This window comes from Malania oleifera, chromosome 8 (assembly GCF_029873635.1).
Source record: "Malania oleifera isolate guangnan ecotype guangnan chromosome 8, ASM2987363v1, whole genome shotgun sequence".
Taxonomy (NCBI): Eukaryota; Viridiplantae; Streptophyta; class Magnoliopsida; order Santalales; family Ximeniaceae; genus Malania; species Malania oleifera.
Genome location: NC_080424.1, coordinates 56,947,774 through 56,962,936, shown reverse-complemented (window position 1 = coordinate 56,962,936; position 15,163 = coordinate 56,947,774). Strand labels below are relative to the sequence as shown.

Sequence of the window (15,163 nt, the reverse complement as noted above, 5' to 3'; positions counted from 1 at the left end):
GGTCAAATCTCGCCACTACAAAGAAAGGTGATGCAAACAAGACAAGGTAACTCACTCTTAACCCAATCTTACTGTTGCATTCAACCTCTTGGAAGCATTCCCTTACTTAGGCATCGGAGTGACCCCCTGGAGTACACCCCAGGTCCTCCAAGCCTACTTTGTTTTCATCCTTTTCAAGTCATCAGAAGTCGGAGAGCAACGTCGCAGATCATCACCATTTTATCTCGCAACAATTGGCACCGTCTGTGGGAACCCCTTCTAAGAGGTGCTCATCTTGCTTCCAACCTCCGATTCTCAGATAATAACGACAACCCATGACTTAAGCTCTAGCCCTGCTGCTGGTTAAGAAGCACCCCAGTTTGTTTACTCCACACCCAGACTTTATTCATGGGTAACCAGGGAGGAATTTCTCACCTTCCAAAGGAGAATGGAAGCCTCCTAGAAGAAGATGGAGGATATGTTCAACCTACTCGTGTAGCAAAAGGGTCAGGAAGAACATGTTCCACACCAACAACAGGTTAGCCCTGACTCAACTAAGAAAGCAGAGAATCTGAAGGAAAATGAGAGAAAAACCAACCTCACTAAGAAGGTGGAAGACGCGAACAGCGCAGGAGTCAACGAGAAAAGATCGAATAAGTTAGAACAGAAGATAAAAAAGATATATTAGATAGAGAAGATGATGAAAGAGGGTTGAACCAACCCCTCTTATAGGGAAATCTCTTTAAAATCCTCGGAATTGTCGTTCAAAAAATAAGTAATGGAAGTCTCACTACCCAGCAAGTTCAAAATGCTCACTTTTGAAGTGTACGAGGGTTTGACTGATCCGGTCGATCATCTGGACACCTTTAAGGTATTGATGCAATTGCAGGACGCACCTGAGGCCATCATGTGCCGGGAATTTATAGCCACCCTTAAGGGTAGTGTCAGGGATTGGTACCAAACCCTACAACCTAGATCGATTGGCTCTTTTTCTAAGATAGAACAGCAGTTTACTAGCCATTTCATCGGCAGTCGAAGAATCGTCAAAACTTCGGCTCATCTGATGAACTTAGTTCAAGGAGAATGAGAGACGCTATAAAAGTTCATGCACCGCTTCGTCACTGCGACCATGGAGATCCGCAACCTGGACATTGGAGTGGCATTGCCAACCCTAACCACGACCCTTTAGCCAGGAAAATTCCTCTCTTCTCTAGGAAAGAGACCCCTAGCGGACATAGGGGAGCTAATGGTAAGAGCACAGAAGTATATTAATCTAGAAGAGGTAATGGACACAAGAAGAGAGCAAACTTATTTGAAGAGAAAGAGTTCGAGGGATTTGGGGGAGGCCTCTAAAATAGGGAAGTGGCAAGAGAGTAACAAGTTGCAGAGTAGCGCTAAGGGGTTAGGACATACAAGTAAGTTTCAGTCCTACTCCCGTAGATGTCTCGCATACCAATGCCCTAGGCTATTCTAACCTAATCTAGCATGCCCAAGGAAATTGTTCCATAAAATTGCATCTCTGTCAGTCATGTACTCGAACATTTTGTGTGCCTTTATTAAATTATCAAATTTTGCATACATACTTATAACTGCATTCCCTCTCATGCTATTCGATTTTAGTCCAAAAAATGAGCACAACTCATTAGGAAAAGAAGAATCAGGCCAACTGATGAGCAAACCTTGTGAGGCCAGAAGACTGCCCAACAAATGAGCATAGCTCATTAGGCAAAATCAGCCCAACTGACGAGCAAAGCTTGTAAAGCCAGAAGATTGCCCAATAAATGAGCATAGCTCATTAGGAAAGATCGGCCAACTAACGAGCAAAGCTCGTGAGGCCTGAAGACTGCCCAACAAGTGAGCACACTTATTAGGAAAAATTGGTCCAACTGATGAGCAAAGCTCATGAGGCCAGAAGATTGCCCAACAAGTGAGCACAACTCATTAGGCAAAATTGGCCCAATTAACGAGTAAAGCTCGTGAGGCCAGAAGACTACCCAACAAATGAGTATAGCTTATTAGGCGAGATCGGCCCAACTGACGAGTAAAGCTCATAAGGCCAGAAGACCGTCCAACAAGTGAGCACAGCTCAATAGGAAAAATTGGCCCAATTAACGAGCAAAACTTGTGAGGCCAGAAGACTGCCTAACAAATGAGCATAGCTCATTAGGTGAAATTGGCCCAATTGACAAGCAAAGCTTGTGAGGCCAGAAGACCGCCCAACATATAAATGCAACTCATTAAGCGAAATTAACCCAACTGACGAGCAAAACTCGTGAAGCCAGAAGACTGCCCAATATGTGAACACAACTTATTAAGGAAAATCAGCCCAACTGATGAGCAAACCTTGCGAGGCCAGAAGACTACCCAATAAATGAGTATAGCTCATTAGGTGAAATTGGCCAAACTTACGAGCATAGCCCATGAGGCCAGAAGGATGCCCAACAAATTACCTCGAAGTGCTGCTTGGCAAAAATAGTTTGGCAAAAACTGCCACAAAGATCAACTCGGCAGAAAATGCTCATGAAGAGCTGCTTGGCAAAAACGGCTCGGCAGATAATGCCCATAAAAAGCTGCTCAGCAAGAATGGCCACAAAGATCAGCTCGGCAGAATGTGCCCGCAAATAGCTGATCGGCAAAAATGGCTCGGCAAGAATTTCCCTAAAGAGTAGCTCGGCAGAATCAGTTCAGCAAGATCTTCTTGGAAAGAACGATTCGGTCAGAATTGCCTTGAAGAGCAGCTCGGAAAAAACAGTTCGGCAAGAATTACCTTGAAAAGCAGGTCGACAGAAACAACTCGGTAGAAACAGTTCGGCGAGAAATGCCACGAAGAGCAGCTCGGCAAGAATGTTCATGAAGAGCTGCTCGACAACTCGGTAAAATTCCCATGAGGAGTAGCTCAGCAAGAATGCCAAAGAAGAGCAGCTTAGCAACTCGGAAAGAATGGGCCCATGAGTAGCAGCTCGGTAGCTTGACAGAATTCCCATGAGGAGTAGTTCGGCAAGAATGCCCACGAAGAGCAGTTAGACAAGAATGTCCATGAAGAGCAACTCGGCAAGAATGCCCATGACGAGCAGCTCAGTAGCTCGGCAGAATTCCCATGAGGAACAACTTGGCAACTCGGTTAGAATGCCCAAAAAGAGCAGCTCGGCAAGAATGGACCCATGAGGAGCAGCTCGGCAGCCCGACAGAATTCCCATGAGGAATAACTCGGCAAGAACGCCCACGAAGAGCAGCTTGGCAAGAGCAGCTTGGCGGCTCAACATGAATGCCCCATGAAGAGTTGCTCAGCATGAAAGCCCCACGATGAGCTGCTCGGCACAAAATGCTCGACGAAGACCTGGTTGGCATCATCAACTCGGGTGAGCCGAAAAACCCGGCTCAGCACGAATCGCACACAAAAGCATCGGCTCAGCCCACAACAAAATCCGGCTCGGCAAAGTCGTGTACCCTTCCACCTCGGCTCGGACTAGCCGACTCCCCATCGAGTTCGGCTTAGCAAGCCAGGAGCGCCACAAGATCAGCTCGGGTAAGCTGAGCACGCTCTCCGCAAAAGCCCAACAGGAACAACTTTCGAACTTTGGGAACATGACTCAAAACTTCAAAACTAGGGGAGGGACAATTGATATGCCCTAAATATATCAGTTTATAAAAGGAAGTCAAAATCCAGCAATCACTACCCAAGTCAAATCTTCTGGTATGAGCAATTAGTTCTAATCCAATAATGAAGGGAAAGATCCATGCTAGCGCCTTAAACGCCTAGAGTGATCCATGCTGGTGCTTTAAACTTCCAAAGCGATCCACACCCCTGCGTCATAATGACAGATCACCCCAAGGGTCAAACCTCGTCACTATAAAAAAAGGGTGATGCAAACAAGTCAAGGTAACTCACTCTTAACCCAATATACTGTTGCATTCAACCTCTTGGAAGCATTCTCTTAGTTAGGCATCGGAGTGACCCCCGGAGTACACCCCGGGTCCTCCAACCCTTCTTTGTTTTCATCCTTTTCAGGTCATCGGAAGTCGGAGAGCAAAGTTATCACCATTTTATCCTGTAGATAATACTATATTGTTTTATTACAATATGAATGATTTAGATAGTTGAGTGGACTGGACCAGTTATTCTATTATGAAATCATATTTTCACATGCAACTAAAATGTCATTTTATTTTTTATTTTTAAGAAAAATAATAATGATTAGGGTGTGATATTTAAATTTATCTAACACATGCTTGTGAATAATTTTCCTTAATTAAACTATTTATCCAAACATGATGTTTAAAATCAAAGATAATCTAATAATTTTAAGTTAATTGAATAAAAAATAATAACGAACAGTTATATTTAAGTGAGCAGAATAACATTCAATTAAAACCATCCATATTAATATATTAATTAAATTAAATTTTAACAAAATTGCTTAATTCTTAATTGCATGATGTGGAGACCTAGATCATTATGGATTTATTATTTTCATTAATATTATTTTAATATCCTTATAATTTTTATCAATTAAGTTGAATTTTAGGAACCAAAAGGGGCAAGGTTAAAGTCAAAAATTTATCCATTTCTAATTGAATGATGACATGCTGTTGTGTTTTGTTGTCAAAATATTTCACTAATATTCAGACATGGTAAAAATCGTTAGGATTATATCTCATTCACGAATTTGCTTTAAAAAATTAAATAAGAAAAATTATTTTAAAATATTTCACTAATATTCAGACATGGTAATTTGTTATGTTACCACATATTTGCCTTACGATAAATAGCATAATGTTAAAAACAATCACCATAAATTTATTTAAAATAATTAATTTCACATTTTTTTTAAAAGAATGTACTATAATTATTTTACATTTTTTTTTTTAAAATCCAATACATTCCTTGAGATGCAAATTGGTAGAAGGTAGAAAATATAAATTCAAGGCGAGGGATTACAATAGAAATTGAAGAAATCGATTGAATTCAACCGGTGTAGATGTGGACGCCGATGGCGACAAGGAAGATGATGAGTAGGCTGAAATAGATGATTGCGTGAACCAGAATGGAGGCGCCGCTGGTCTGCATGTTCCCGAACTCCACCACCCTCGACCGCCCAGGTATTTGGATCAACAACCCTGGCGTTAGCATCACAAACAGCACCAGTAGTAGCTGATTTCAGTGATCCAAGCGACGCCATTTCTTCATCAGTTCTTCAAACAAACCCTAATTGTTGTTCTTTCAATTTTCGCCTTTTCCGTGTAGGGCTTTGACGTGAATGATAATACAGAACCGCAGGGACGACGGCCCCTTTCAGATGAGTCCCGTCCTCACCAGCGCCCATTACTCTCCGAAGAGTCTCAACTCAATATATTTCCCATTTTTTTCAGATTCAATGATGAGTGCGAAGCTGTTGCTGAGTCTTAAATTTGGATTCGTTATATTGCTCTTTTTCTGGGCACACCGTTTTGTCTTCTGCTGATCTCTTCGTCAGTTTTCGAGCCGATCGGATAAAGGGATAAAGAGGGATATGATTTGCCCATAATGTTCTTACGCATCTTCGATTGTTTCCTTTGTGGGTTGCGAAAGATTCATCTGACTCGTCAATTAATCGCCATCTTCTTCGAGAAGGGGATTTTGGAAGCTTTGATTGAACGGGGAGATGGGTTGTTTCTCGTGTTACGATTCGAGGGAAGAGGATCAGCTGAAGTCTAGCCCTCGGTTCCTTCTAACATCTCCAAATTGTCAAGAAAATGTTTCTCTGCTGCTTAATCTGATTTGGGTTTTATTGGATTTATATGCGTTTTAAAAAATTTAAAATAAATAAATCATACTTATTAAATGAGTAACCGTTTATTAAACGGACAGATTAAAATTTATACTGATTAATAAATAGATCAATCTAAATCCGAACTTGTTTAACCCAACCCCTTTACTACCTATTCTAACTGACCCGCCATTGTCACCCCTAGAGTTTGGGCCTCCTTGTCCTCGCTCGGCCCCTATAAATATTTGTCAGTTTTGAAATTTCTGAACCGAAATCGAAACTGAAGCACTTTAATTGAAAGCTGAAAATATGGCGATTCGGTTGCGGTTTTTTCTATTTTTAACTGATTTTTTTTAACAAAAAAAATAACCTTTATTTTTTATAAAGGGGAGTGCCGACTGTCGAGGGCCCAAGAGGTAGAGCCGAGACGACCTATCCTACTAGCGCTGACGCTGGGTGCTGGACTCAATGGGCTGGCTAGCAGAGTAGCAGAAGCAGTAGACGAGTGAGTCTGAGAGACGACTCAAACGAGGCCAGACAGCGGACGCACAGCGCAACGGAGACGAGAGAGTGAGACTGAGAGTGACGAGTGAGAGTCTGAGAGACGACTCAGACGAGGCCAGACGGCGGACGCACGGCGCAACAGAGTCAGAGACTCACAGTGAGAGCTGAGAAGAAAAGAAGAGAAATGAGGGTGGAGGCGGAGGCGGAGGCGGAAGGCGACGTTAGCATGAAAGTGAAAACTTTTAAAGACGAAAAGTGAAAACCCTAATCCCGTAACCCGTGCCGCCTATACATTTACTGGCCATATTATATAAATCGGTTTCTCAATTTTTTTCAGTTTGGTTTCAACATAAAACCAAATCAACCGAACATTTTAATATTTGAAAATTGAAATCGAAACCTAAAAACCGAACCGCTTATGCTTTCGGTTTGATTTTGGTCCGATTTTCGATTTTTCGATAATTTTCGTACACCCCTACCTACAAATATACCCCTTATATATATTACCCCTGTTCTATGCCTCAACCATGACCCTCTCTAGACCATTTCTGCTGTGTCCTGGATCTGTGCTCAAAAAGAAATCACAAACAAGCAGTAACAGAGTCTCAAATGGTGAACATGACCAAACCACACCTAAGCATATGCGGCTGCTCATGTTTAATTGTGATTCATTTCCTGCAATTTAAAATGGCATGAATTTATTTATTCACTTGCACTTATTTATTTACACAAATTCAAATGAAAGATAACTTTCCTTGATAAGATCATTTGTCACTTGCTATCATCATAACTTAACCATGGGAAAACTATGACCGAGCTTTATCAAAGATGTTACAGCAGAAAGGGTCGTGGGGAAGGCTTTGGAAATTTGGGCAGTCCAATGAAACCCTTCAGGCCTTCAATCAACAGAGTCCCGGAAATGTAAAGACTGCAGTCATCTTCGATAAAGTTTGGACCATAGAAAAACCACACCAAAAATACAAAGTGCAAAAAGAACCACATGGACAATGTGGTTCGACCCATGCTGGATGATGCTTTTGTTCAATTTCCTCATGTTGTTCTTCACCCCTGCTTGTGCTTTGATCAGTGTCATTTGCTGTCATCAACACAAAATGTAAGCGCTGTCAACACACATCTTTCCATCAAGAGAAAAAGCCGTAGTAAAATGCTATTATCTTACATGAATAATCTGCATCCCATATTTTAAATGAGCTAGAATAATTGCGCAATTCAGAAGATGGCATCATAAACAAACAGAATTGGAGGGCCAACAAAATTCTCTTTATGGCTACAAAATTTTCCCTTTTATCTTTTTTAAAGCAAGTATCATTAAGACTTTTAATCAGAGAATGAATGAAAAGGCTGCACCCTCTTCATAGCAGAACAAGAAACCATTCTTCCAATTCTCTATTGACAAGAACTTTCAACATGGACCATACATGTCAGTGGCATAAGAGTAAGACTCCAAATTTAAATAAAATATTGTCCTCATCAACTTTTGAAAATAATCCTTCGTAGGTACCAGAAAAGGAAAAAAAAATAAAATTTGCAGCAAATCAGTTGGATACACATGTAGTTCTTGCCATATCAGCGCACTGAGACATGAGAGTGCCTCCAACCAAAGGCAGATCTGCAAATCTGTTGGACACCTGTAGCCCTTGCCACATAGCACATTGAGCCATGAGAGCCCCCAAGAGGTAGCAGATCAAAATGCAACATGAGCCTCTGGGTTGTGGCGGATGAACTAAGCCATGAGCTTCCGGACCATAGCATATTCTTACAGCTTCTGTGCTGCTATATGCAGCACTAATTTACCACATGCAGATCCCTAAGCTATATCATGTCAACCACAAGACTACCACAGAATGGTTGACTATCCAAGAATCTTCTGCCAAGTACATCAATATGCAAGGTACTAGATAACTTCTGCACTACACTTGATTCCTAGTACTTTCTATATACAGTTAAAACTGAAATTTAAGGATTAAAAGTCTTAATTTAAGAAGTAACATTGTAGCTAACCTTCTGCAAATGTTCAGATGATCATACGACATAGCATGGGCTATATAACATGCAAATTGCAAACTGTGTCGAGTCTGGCACTATTGACAAAAAAGCTGCACTGTAACAGGTTTCGCTCACTCTAGAGTGAAGCTACCCAACAAACAACCTAGAGGTCCTAGAGTCACTGTCAGAAAAAGCTACAATACCACAACATTGTCAAAGATAGTTGGCTGTCTAATATGGTATCTGATCTCTAAGATGGTAAACTTGAGCTCCAAATGGGAAATTTAAGAGGTTTTCATCCTAATCAATACAAATGGTACCCTGCCACACTGTCGTCAAGAGTAGCTAAACAAATTTGAGAGGATAGCAGCAGGCTCTGAAATAGGAAGGGGAATCACAGCTTTTCAGCTCAACAGAAAGAAAAGCTATGCTGCTATAGTGGCATAAAATTGCTGATGATAGCTTCAGTCTAAACTCTAAAATGATAGCAACACTCTCTAAGATAGTAACAGTTTCACGAAGGATGAACTATAAGCTTCTAGTCCAATATTGCCCAGAAAATGGATTCTAATTCATGGAACAGGGACAGGATTGCAGTGTGGCGCACATGCTCTAAAATGTGGAATGGTAGCATTATACTTATATATTGGTGAAAATTCTATAATGACATTTGTATACTTTAGAGAGGATGTTGAGGTATTTCTAAATCTAGGAGAGTGCCTGATGTAGGATGAGAAGCGGGTATTTGGATCATGGTTTTAAATCGCGGAAAGAGATTTCGGGGGCTTGTTTGTAATATTTGTGTATTTTTAGGGGTGTGTTTGTAGTTTCATGTAGTTTTAGGGTCTATGTGTGATTTCTTATGATATAGCCTTTCTTATAAATAGTGTGTGAAAGCCATGCAAGAGCTGGTTATTGATGAATTTAAATTGAAGTGAACGGAAGTTCTTTTTCCCCAAGTGTATCTCCTTCTTCCCCCTCTTTTCTTCTTCTTCCTCCTCCTCCTTCCCCTTCTCTTTCCTCAATTTCATCTCATTTCTCCCTTAGCAGCAAGATCCTTGATGCTGTTCTGTATCAGATTTCCTTCAGGAAATATATTAATAAAAGGGCAGCCCAGTGCACAAAGCTCATATGTATGCGAGGTCCCGGGAAGGGGGCAGACCACAATGGATATTAATAATGACCTATCCTAAAATAGAATTATAATGCGATAATTCTCTGCTTTAACTAATAAAAAAAGTTAAGTGAAAAATATCAAATTTCAAATTTTGGATCACTAGAATTAGCATTTCAACTGAGGTTAGGGACGCTCCATGGGAGAGGTCTCTTTGGGAAGGGTGCCCTCTCTCCTGGTATTCTTCAAAGGATTTGCACTGCCCCAAGGATGGAGCCCTATTTACAGCTTCATCACGCCCAAGATTGCATCCCTTAGAGAGGCTTCCAACTAATGATGGGCGCCCTACCAAAAAGAAGCTCCCTAAAAGGGCCTCCCTTAGGGCAGATCACACCTCTAAATGCACACACTGGACCAATGGCCCAGACTGCTACTGACCACTGCTTTCTACCCTCTATATCAAGTTTAGCAAGATTCATTTACCAACTTTTACATAACATGTGAAACTACTTAAGACCAATAATAGTCACAAGACAATGGTCATTTAAAAACACATAATAGTCACACTTTATGCCTTGCAACAGCAGTACAGCTGCGACAGTTCATGGTAAATTATTTTGCAAACAGATTGTTAATCCTCTGTAGCTATACAGCTTACTGTTGACATCTGAAACAACTGAGAACAAGGAGAATAACAAAAAAAGCACACCTTAAGTGCATGCATGCACACAGCTTCATGCACGCTTTAATAGCTCTGCCACATGTTTTCTTATCCTCCAAACAACCAAGTAGTAAAAGGCTACCTTCTCTAATTCCTAGAATCCTAGGAGACGGTAGCCTTGAACAACAGAAGCTACTCCAATCTCAGCCCACACAGCCTGGGGTCTGGGGATAACAGCTTACTCTAATCACCAGGCCAACTGAACATAATTCAATAGATCCACCAAAACTTATACTGCTTAATTTATGATTGTAATAGTTAATCATGTCCCAAAAATGGGAGAATTAAGTAATTAAAAGCAGAAATTGTAACTGAAAGAAATAAAATCTTCTTTAGTAAGTTGAACACATACCAGCTGATTAATAAAATCATTCTGAAATTTTGCTTCTGACTCTATCTCTTGAGCTACCTGCACCGTCATAGTTGAGTAAGAGCCAAAACAACAACCAAAAAAAAAAAAAAAATCATCCTTAAGGGGTGACATATCTTAAGAAAAATAAAAATAATTTAAGGTTGAGACTAAAGATAAACTGCATTGTAAAAATGTGACAGCCACTGCAGCCAAGGCCAATCAATGAGAAACAGAGATAAATTATATGCAGCTCATACCCTCCAGGTGCTTTCCCAACATCCTTTTCAAGCATAAACAGTAGACAGCAGATGTCAAAATTCACAGGCAAATAAACATAAGGAGAATCTCCTTCCCTGGATTGGGAGAGGAAGGGAAGTTCATATTTTATGATCAACCGAGTAATTTTATTTAAACAAATGCAACAATAACAAACCAAACCTTAAAAGTATATTTCTTTTAAACAAATATACTAAAAAAAATTATTGCATTTAAAATATAGACGTACAGAAAATTCTTCCCTTAACAAGTCTTATGTTTTCAGATTTCAAGTTGAATAATACACCATTGTCTATAGCCATGGTATCAGCTCCACATTGACAATATCCACCATGCAGCATGGCCCAGAAGAAACCGACTGTGTAGCATAAATAGAAAACAGAACTCATAGAAATTCTTCTTTCTAAGAACAAGTTTATACAAAATCCAGAGAAATTCTTCTTCACAATTATGAGCCTAAAATATGGAGTTTTGCTGCAAAGACAATAGTTTCATTTAAAACGCCTGATAACAGTATTATAAAAAAGTGCTAAATTATGTTTAAAAAACTGACAGAATCTGAGACATTCCAACAATGAAAGCTTGAACAGTTGGGGAAAAAAAATGCTTAGTGTAACAGCTATTTTATTTAGTCCAACTATTTGATGAGGTTTTATTTTATAATTTTATATAATGTTAACAAACTCCTTTAAATTGATCAAGCAAGAACAATTTGTTAGGGGGTGTGTGTGTTAGGACCAGACTGCAAGAGCAGGGAAGGGGCTTCCAGTTTATTTGCTTTGGTTGGGAATGGGTGTTGGCTTGACAAACAAGAACCTCAACAAACAAACAGGTTTCAGTTACCAACATAAATCCACCAATAGCAAAACTACTTGGATTCAGGAGCTCATAGATACCTTACCTCCATATATGCATGCTACTCTTGGAGATCGTCAAATACAACTGATTATCTATGGTCCAATCGTCCAAAGCTCTGGTCATATTTGATAGAACCATAGGATTTGAATCAATTGAATGGAAAAACAGTTGAATCCATAGGAGAATCAATAAGCTAATTGAATCATATGTAAATTGTTTGATTCATCGACTCACAGGTAAATTGATATGAATCAATCGATTTAGTTGGTTAGCAGCAATCTCAGGCCATGTCCCAAAAAGAAACTTTTTTAATCATTTTTTTGGGGTTCACAACTGCATTTCTTTCCACATCTATGACTGTTCTGTCTTGAACGACAGAAGAAAACCACAATGTTTGGCCTTCACTTCAAGGATTATAGACAAATCTAAATTTTGTGCTTCATCCCACCATTATGGCGCAGAACATTGTTCCTTCATTGAGAAAGAAAGTACACTGCTGTGGTCCTGATTGGCTAGGGTGGCTTTGAAGTTTATGTGAGTTCTCAACATACAAAAGTTAGTTTTATTAGCTTTTTCGAATTATTTATTAGTTTGTTTAAGTTCTTGAAAAACTTTTCTTGGTTTTTAGTTCTCAGAGAAAGCATGCAGCACATTAAATATGATTTTAAATACCATAAAATTCAGTTTTTTTAGTTTTTCTTGACTATTTCTCATATTAGAAAAAGGTGCTCACTAGTTACAACAAATTCAAAACACATAATGCAAATATCCGAATACATTGCCTTAGAAATCTCCTTACCTGCAACAAGTCATTACTGTTAATCCTATTAGCAAGCCAAAGTCCTCATGAAAGTAGCCTTAGCCTTCCAAATAACATAATTCGAAGGGAAAGGATGAGAACTAGAAGATTTCAACAAATGAGGGACAAAAGACTTTGTAGTAACAGAACCAGAAGCATCCCCAACCTAAATCCACAAGTCATTCCTCACTTAAGGAACAAAAGAATCCAAAGCTACTAAAAAAATAGTAAGCCCATCCACCTCTCCATCATTGAGATTTATGAATAAATAAAATGAGGAAACCTCACCCATCAAATATCCTCCCAAAGCTGAATGAGATTCCCATTACCAACTTTGAATCGGTTAAGAGGATAGAAAAAATAAGCAACCTGCAAAATAAACTTCAAAGGGCTCACGTGAGAAGCATTACTACTTCCTTTATGCTTTAGTATCCAAGAAGAGGGACCTTCATAACCATTTTTCGAACTAAAGATATGTTTCTAGACACCACATTACGAAGGCGCAAAACCCCTTAAACTTAGGTCTCCTAGCCATGTCTCAATAAACAAGATGATCACTCTAATCATCTCCCACACCCGGCCACAAAAAATCTCTCATAAGCCCTCTCTAGTTCAATAGCCAAAACTCAAAGGAACTCTAAAAAAATAAAGAAAACGGATAGAACGATTAGGAAGGATTGCACTAGTGAGAATTCGCCTCCTACAGATAAATAAGCTCTCTTCCACCTCTCCAACCTTATACCCAATCCTCTTTGCCACTAGATACCCAAGGGAGACAAATCCCAAAAGAGAGAGAGAACTAGGATTACTTCCAAAAGGGAAATCCAAATAAGTCAAAAGCAAATCTAAACTTGTATTTCCTATTGAAACAACAAACCCCTCTTTCTCACCCCTCTGGCCCTCCCCATGGCAATGCCAACCATCCCACTCTTAAGACACGTTAATCTTCAATCCCAAAATTTCCACAAAATATTTACTGAAGTTACAACCTTTTAGGCAACTCTTAGTTCTTAGTTCTCTTGACTCTTAATTTTTTAATACAAATCCATATTTGTTAAAATATTTCATTTTTCAACATATTTTCAATTGATTTTGGAAATTTGTATTGAATCCTATGATTCAATTGGATTCTCCATTCACAAAATTGGTATTTTGATTCACGATTCGAATCTCAAGTTGACAAAAATGGTTATTTATTTTTTCGCTGGATAATCAAATAGCGTGCCTTTCATATTACTTCTACAACCTTATTTGCAATTGAAGATTTCTGAAAAAGATCAGGATACATGTTGTCTGAGGTACATGCTTCCTCACAACAGAATATAATTTGAAGCAACTCAACTAGAGATAAAATTTCCCAGAAGCTAAATATATCCTCCAATTGTTAATCACAGAATGTCTTTTATTTCATCACAAGGGTACTCTACTTAAATGAGTGTCAAAAATAACTTTTGTTCACTATTATTAAGTAAATGACTAAATGAATATTCCTTAAAAGTAACAGTAAGTTTACCACGATTCCCAGCTATTAAACTTAAAAAGGCATAAAGGACAAGTCTACCACGCAAAAAATTTCCGACAACTATCAAGAAAAGGCCCGGTCCAAAATCGGATGCCTATGCATTTTTTTTCCCTTTCAGATGTTGAAAATTAGCTAGGTCAAACATGCTGTAATCCATACAATGATGAGGGGGAGAAAAACTATAAACAAGTTGAATAATAAATCAAAAATTACATTTCTGAGTTGTCTAATCTGTTTGCGGAGCCCCGTGACCTCCTCATCCAAGTCGGCATGCACTGGATCGATGCGCAATTGGATTTCATCAGAATGAGCGACGGGTCTCGTGCTAAGACCTTCTCTGCAAACCAAATATAAATAATTATAATCATAGAAAATTATTTAATAAAAAAAGCAGAAAAAACAAAGGAAAGAAGAATTCTTAACCCTCTGTTTGATTAGCGAGAATTAGAAGAAATACAGAACCTAAGATCGATTGAGCGTGAAATGAGATGCAGCAAATTCCAAAATTTACCTTCTTCGTTTAATACAATTCTCTCGGAAACCAAACAGTGAAATAGAAAAATCAAAAGCATATGAATACCTCGATCTGTAAGGGGCAGCACCGTAGAAAGAACCTCCCCCGTGCGAACTGCTCGCCATCGAAGAAAATTACAAGACAGTGGAGCGACGAAGAAGGAGAGAGAGAGAAGCCCTAGGACGGAAGAACCACGAAGGGTGCGGAATGGTGCGCGCGTGCTAAAATCACAGACGGCAGCACGAATGTCAGGTGGAGCTGGAGTACACACCCAAAGGCCAAAGGCGCGCTACTGTTTCGGCCCTGCGTTTATATGATCGTTTGTTTTAAAATGCGAGCGCAATGAGCGGTTGGATGCGGGTGTTACACGGAATGGTGATGTTGTTCGGCGGAGATCCACCGTTGGTCTCGACAATCTGGCGGTGTCGAGACTTCCATCTCTGCACTCTCAATTTTAAAAGTTGGTATGCGGTAAAGTTGTTTTTTTCTAAACTAGAAAATCTTTCCAGGTGGAGCATAAAAATATACTTCCCTTGCTGAGTGCGTAATAAGAATATTGTGTCCTTGTGTTGAAGCATGGATGAAAATTATGGTTTGTTCTTGGAAAACTCGTTATAATAGAAACTTTAATAGAAAATTCGAATGAAAGTTGCAAATAAAACAATTAAGTGGGGAAAGGATATTAGAGCAATTAAAGTCGATAAAAAATGTGAAGTTTGGAAAAGCACCGAACAGTAGAAAAAGGAAATTCAATGATGTTGAGTTAAATT

General features: G+C 39.4%; 1 protein-coding gene and 1 long non-coding RNA gene across 2 annotated transcripts; one reads left to right on the top strand and one right to left on the bottom strand.

Moving 5' to 3' along the window:
* The first annotated feature begins 4,888 nt into the window (after positions 1-4,888).
* On the top strand, positions 4,889-5,808 carry LOC131162029 (uncharacterized). The gene is made up of 2 exons (XR_009138671.1): positions 4,889-5,079; positions 5,225-5,808. It is a non-coding gene; the product is annotated as an uncharacterized LOC131162029 (long non-coding RNA).
* A 1,098-nt stretch (positions 5,809-6,906) lies between these two features.
* Positions 6,907-14,887, bottom strand: LOC131162028 (bet1-like protein At4g14600). Its single transcript, XM_058118125.1, has 4 exons — positions 14,460-14,887; positions 14,093-14,216; positions 10,425-10,481; positions 6,907-7,326 (listed from the first exon to the last, which is right to left on the bottom strand). Exons 1-4 carry the CDS (start codon positions 14,516-14,518, stop codon positions 7,165-7,167), a joined length of 402 nt encoding a protein of 133 aa, XP_057974108.1. The 5' UTR covers positions 14,519-14,887; the 3' UTR covers positions 6,907-7,164.
* Positions 14,888-15,163: the final 276 nt, after the last annotated feature.

What these genes read in the sequence shown, in the direction of transcription:
- LOC131162028 (XM_058118125.1), bottom strand. Translation starts at nt 14,518, where the DNA reads ATGGCGAGCAGTTCGCACGGGGGAGGTTCTTTCTACGGTGCTGCCCCT. An exon ending in GCTGCCCCTTACAGATCGAG is followed by an intron (nt 14,217 to 14,459) that starts GTATTCATATGC and finishes TTTGGTTTGCAG; the next exon opens with AGAAGGTCTTAGCACGAGAC. An exon ending in ATGATTTTATTAATCAGCTG is followed by an intron (nt 7,327 to 10,424) that starts GTATGTGTTCAA and finishes TGTTGATGACAG; the next exon opens with CAAATGACACTGATCAAAGC.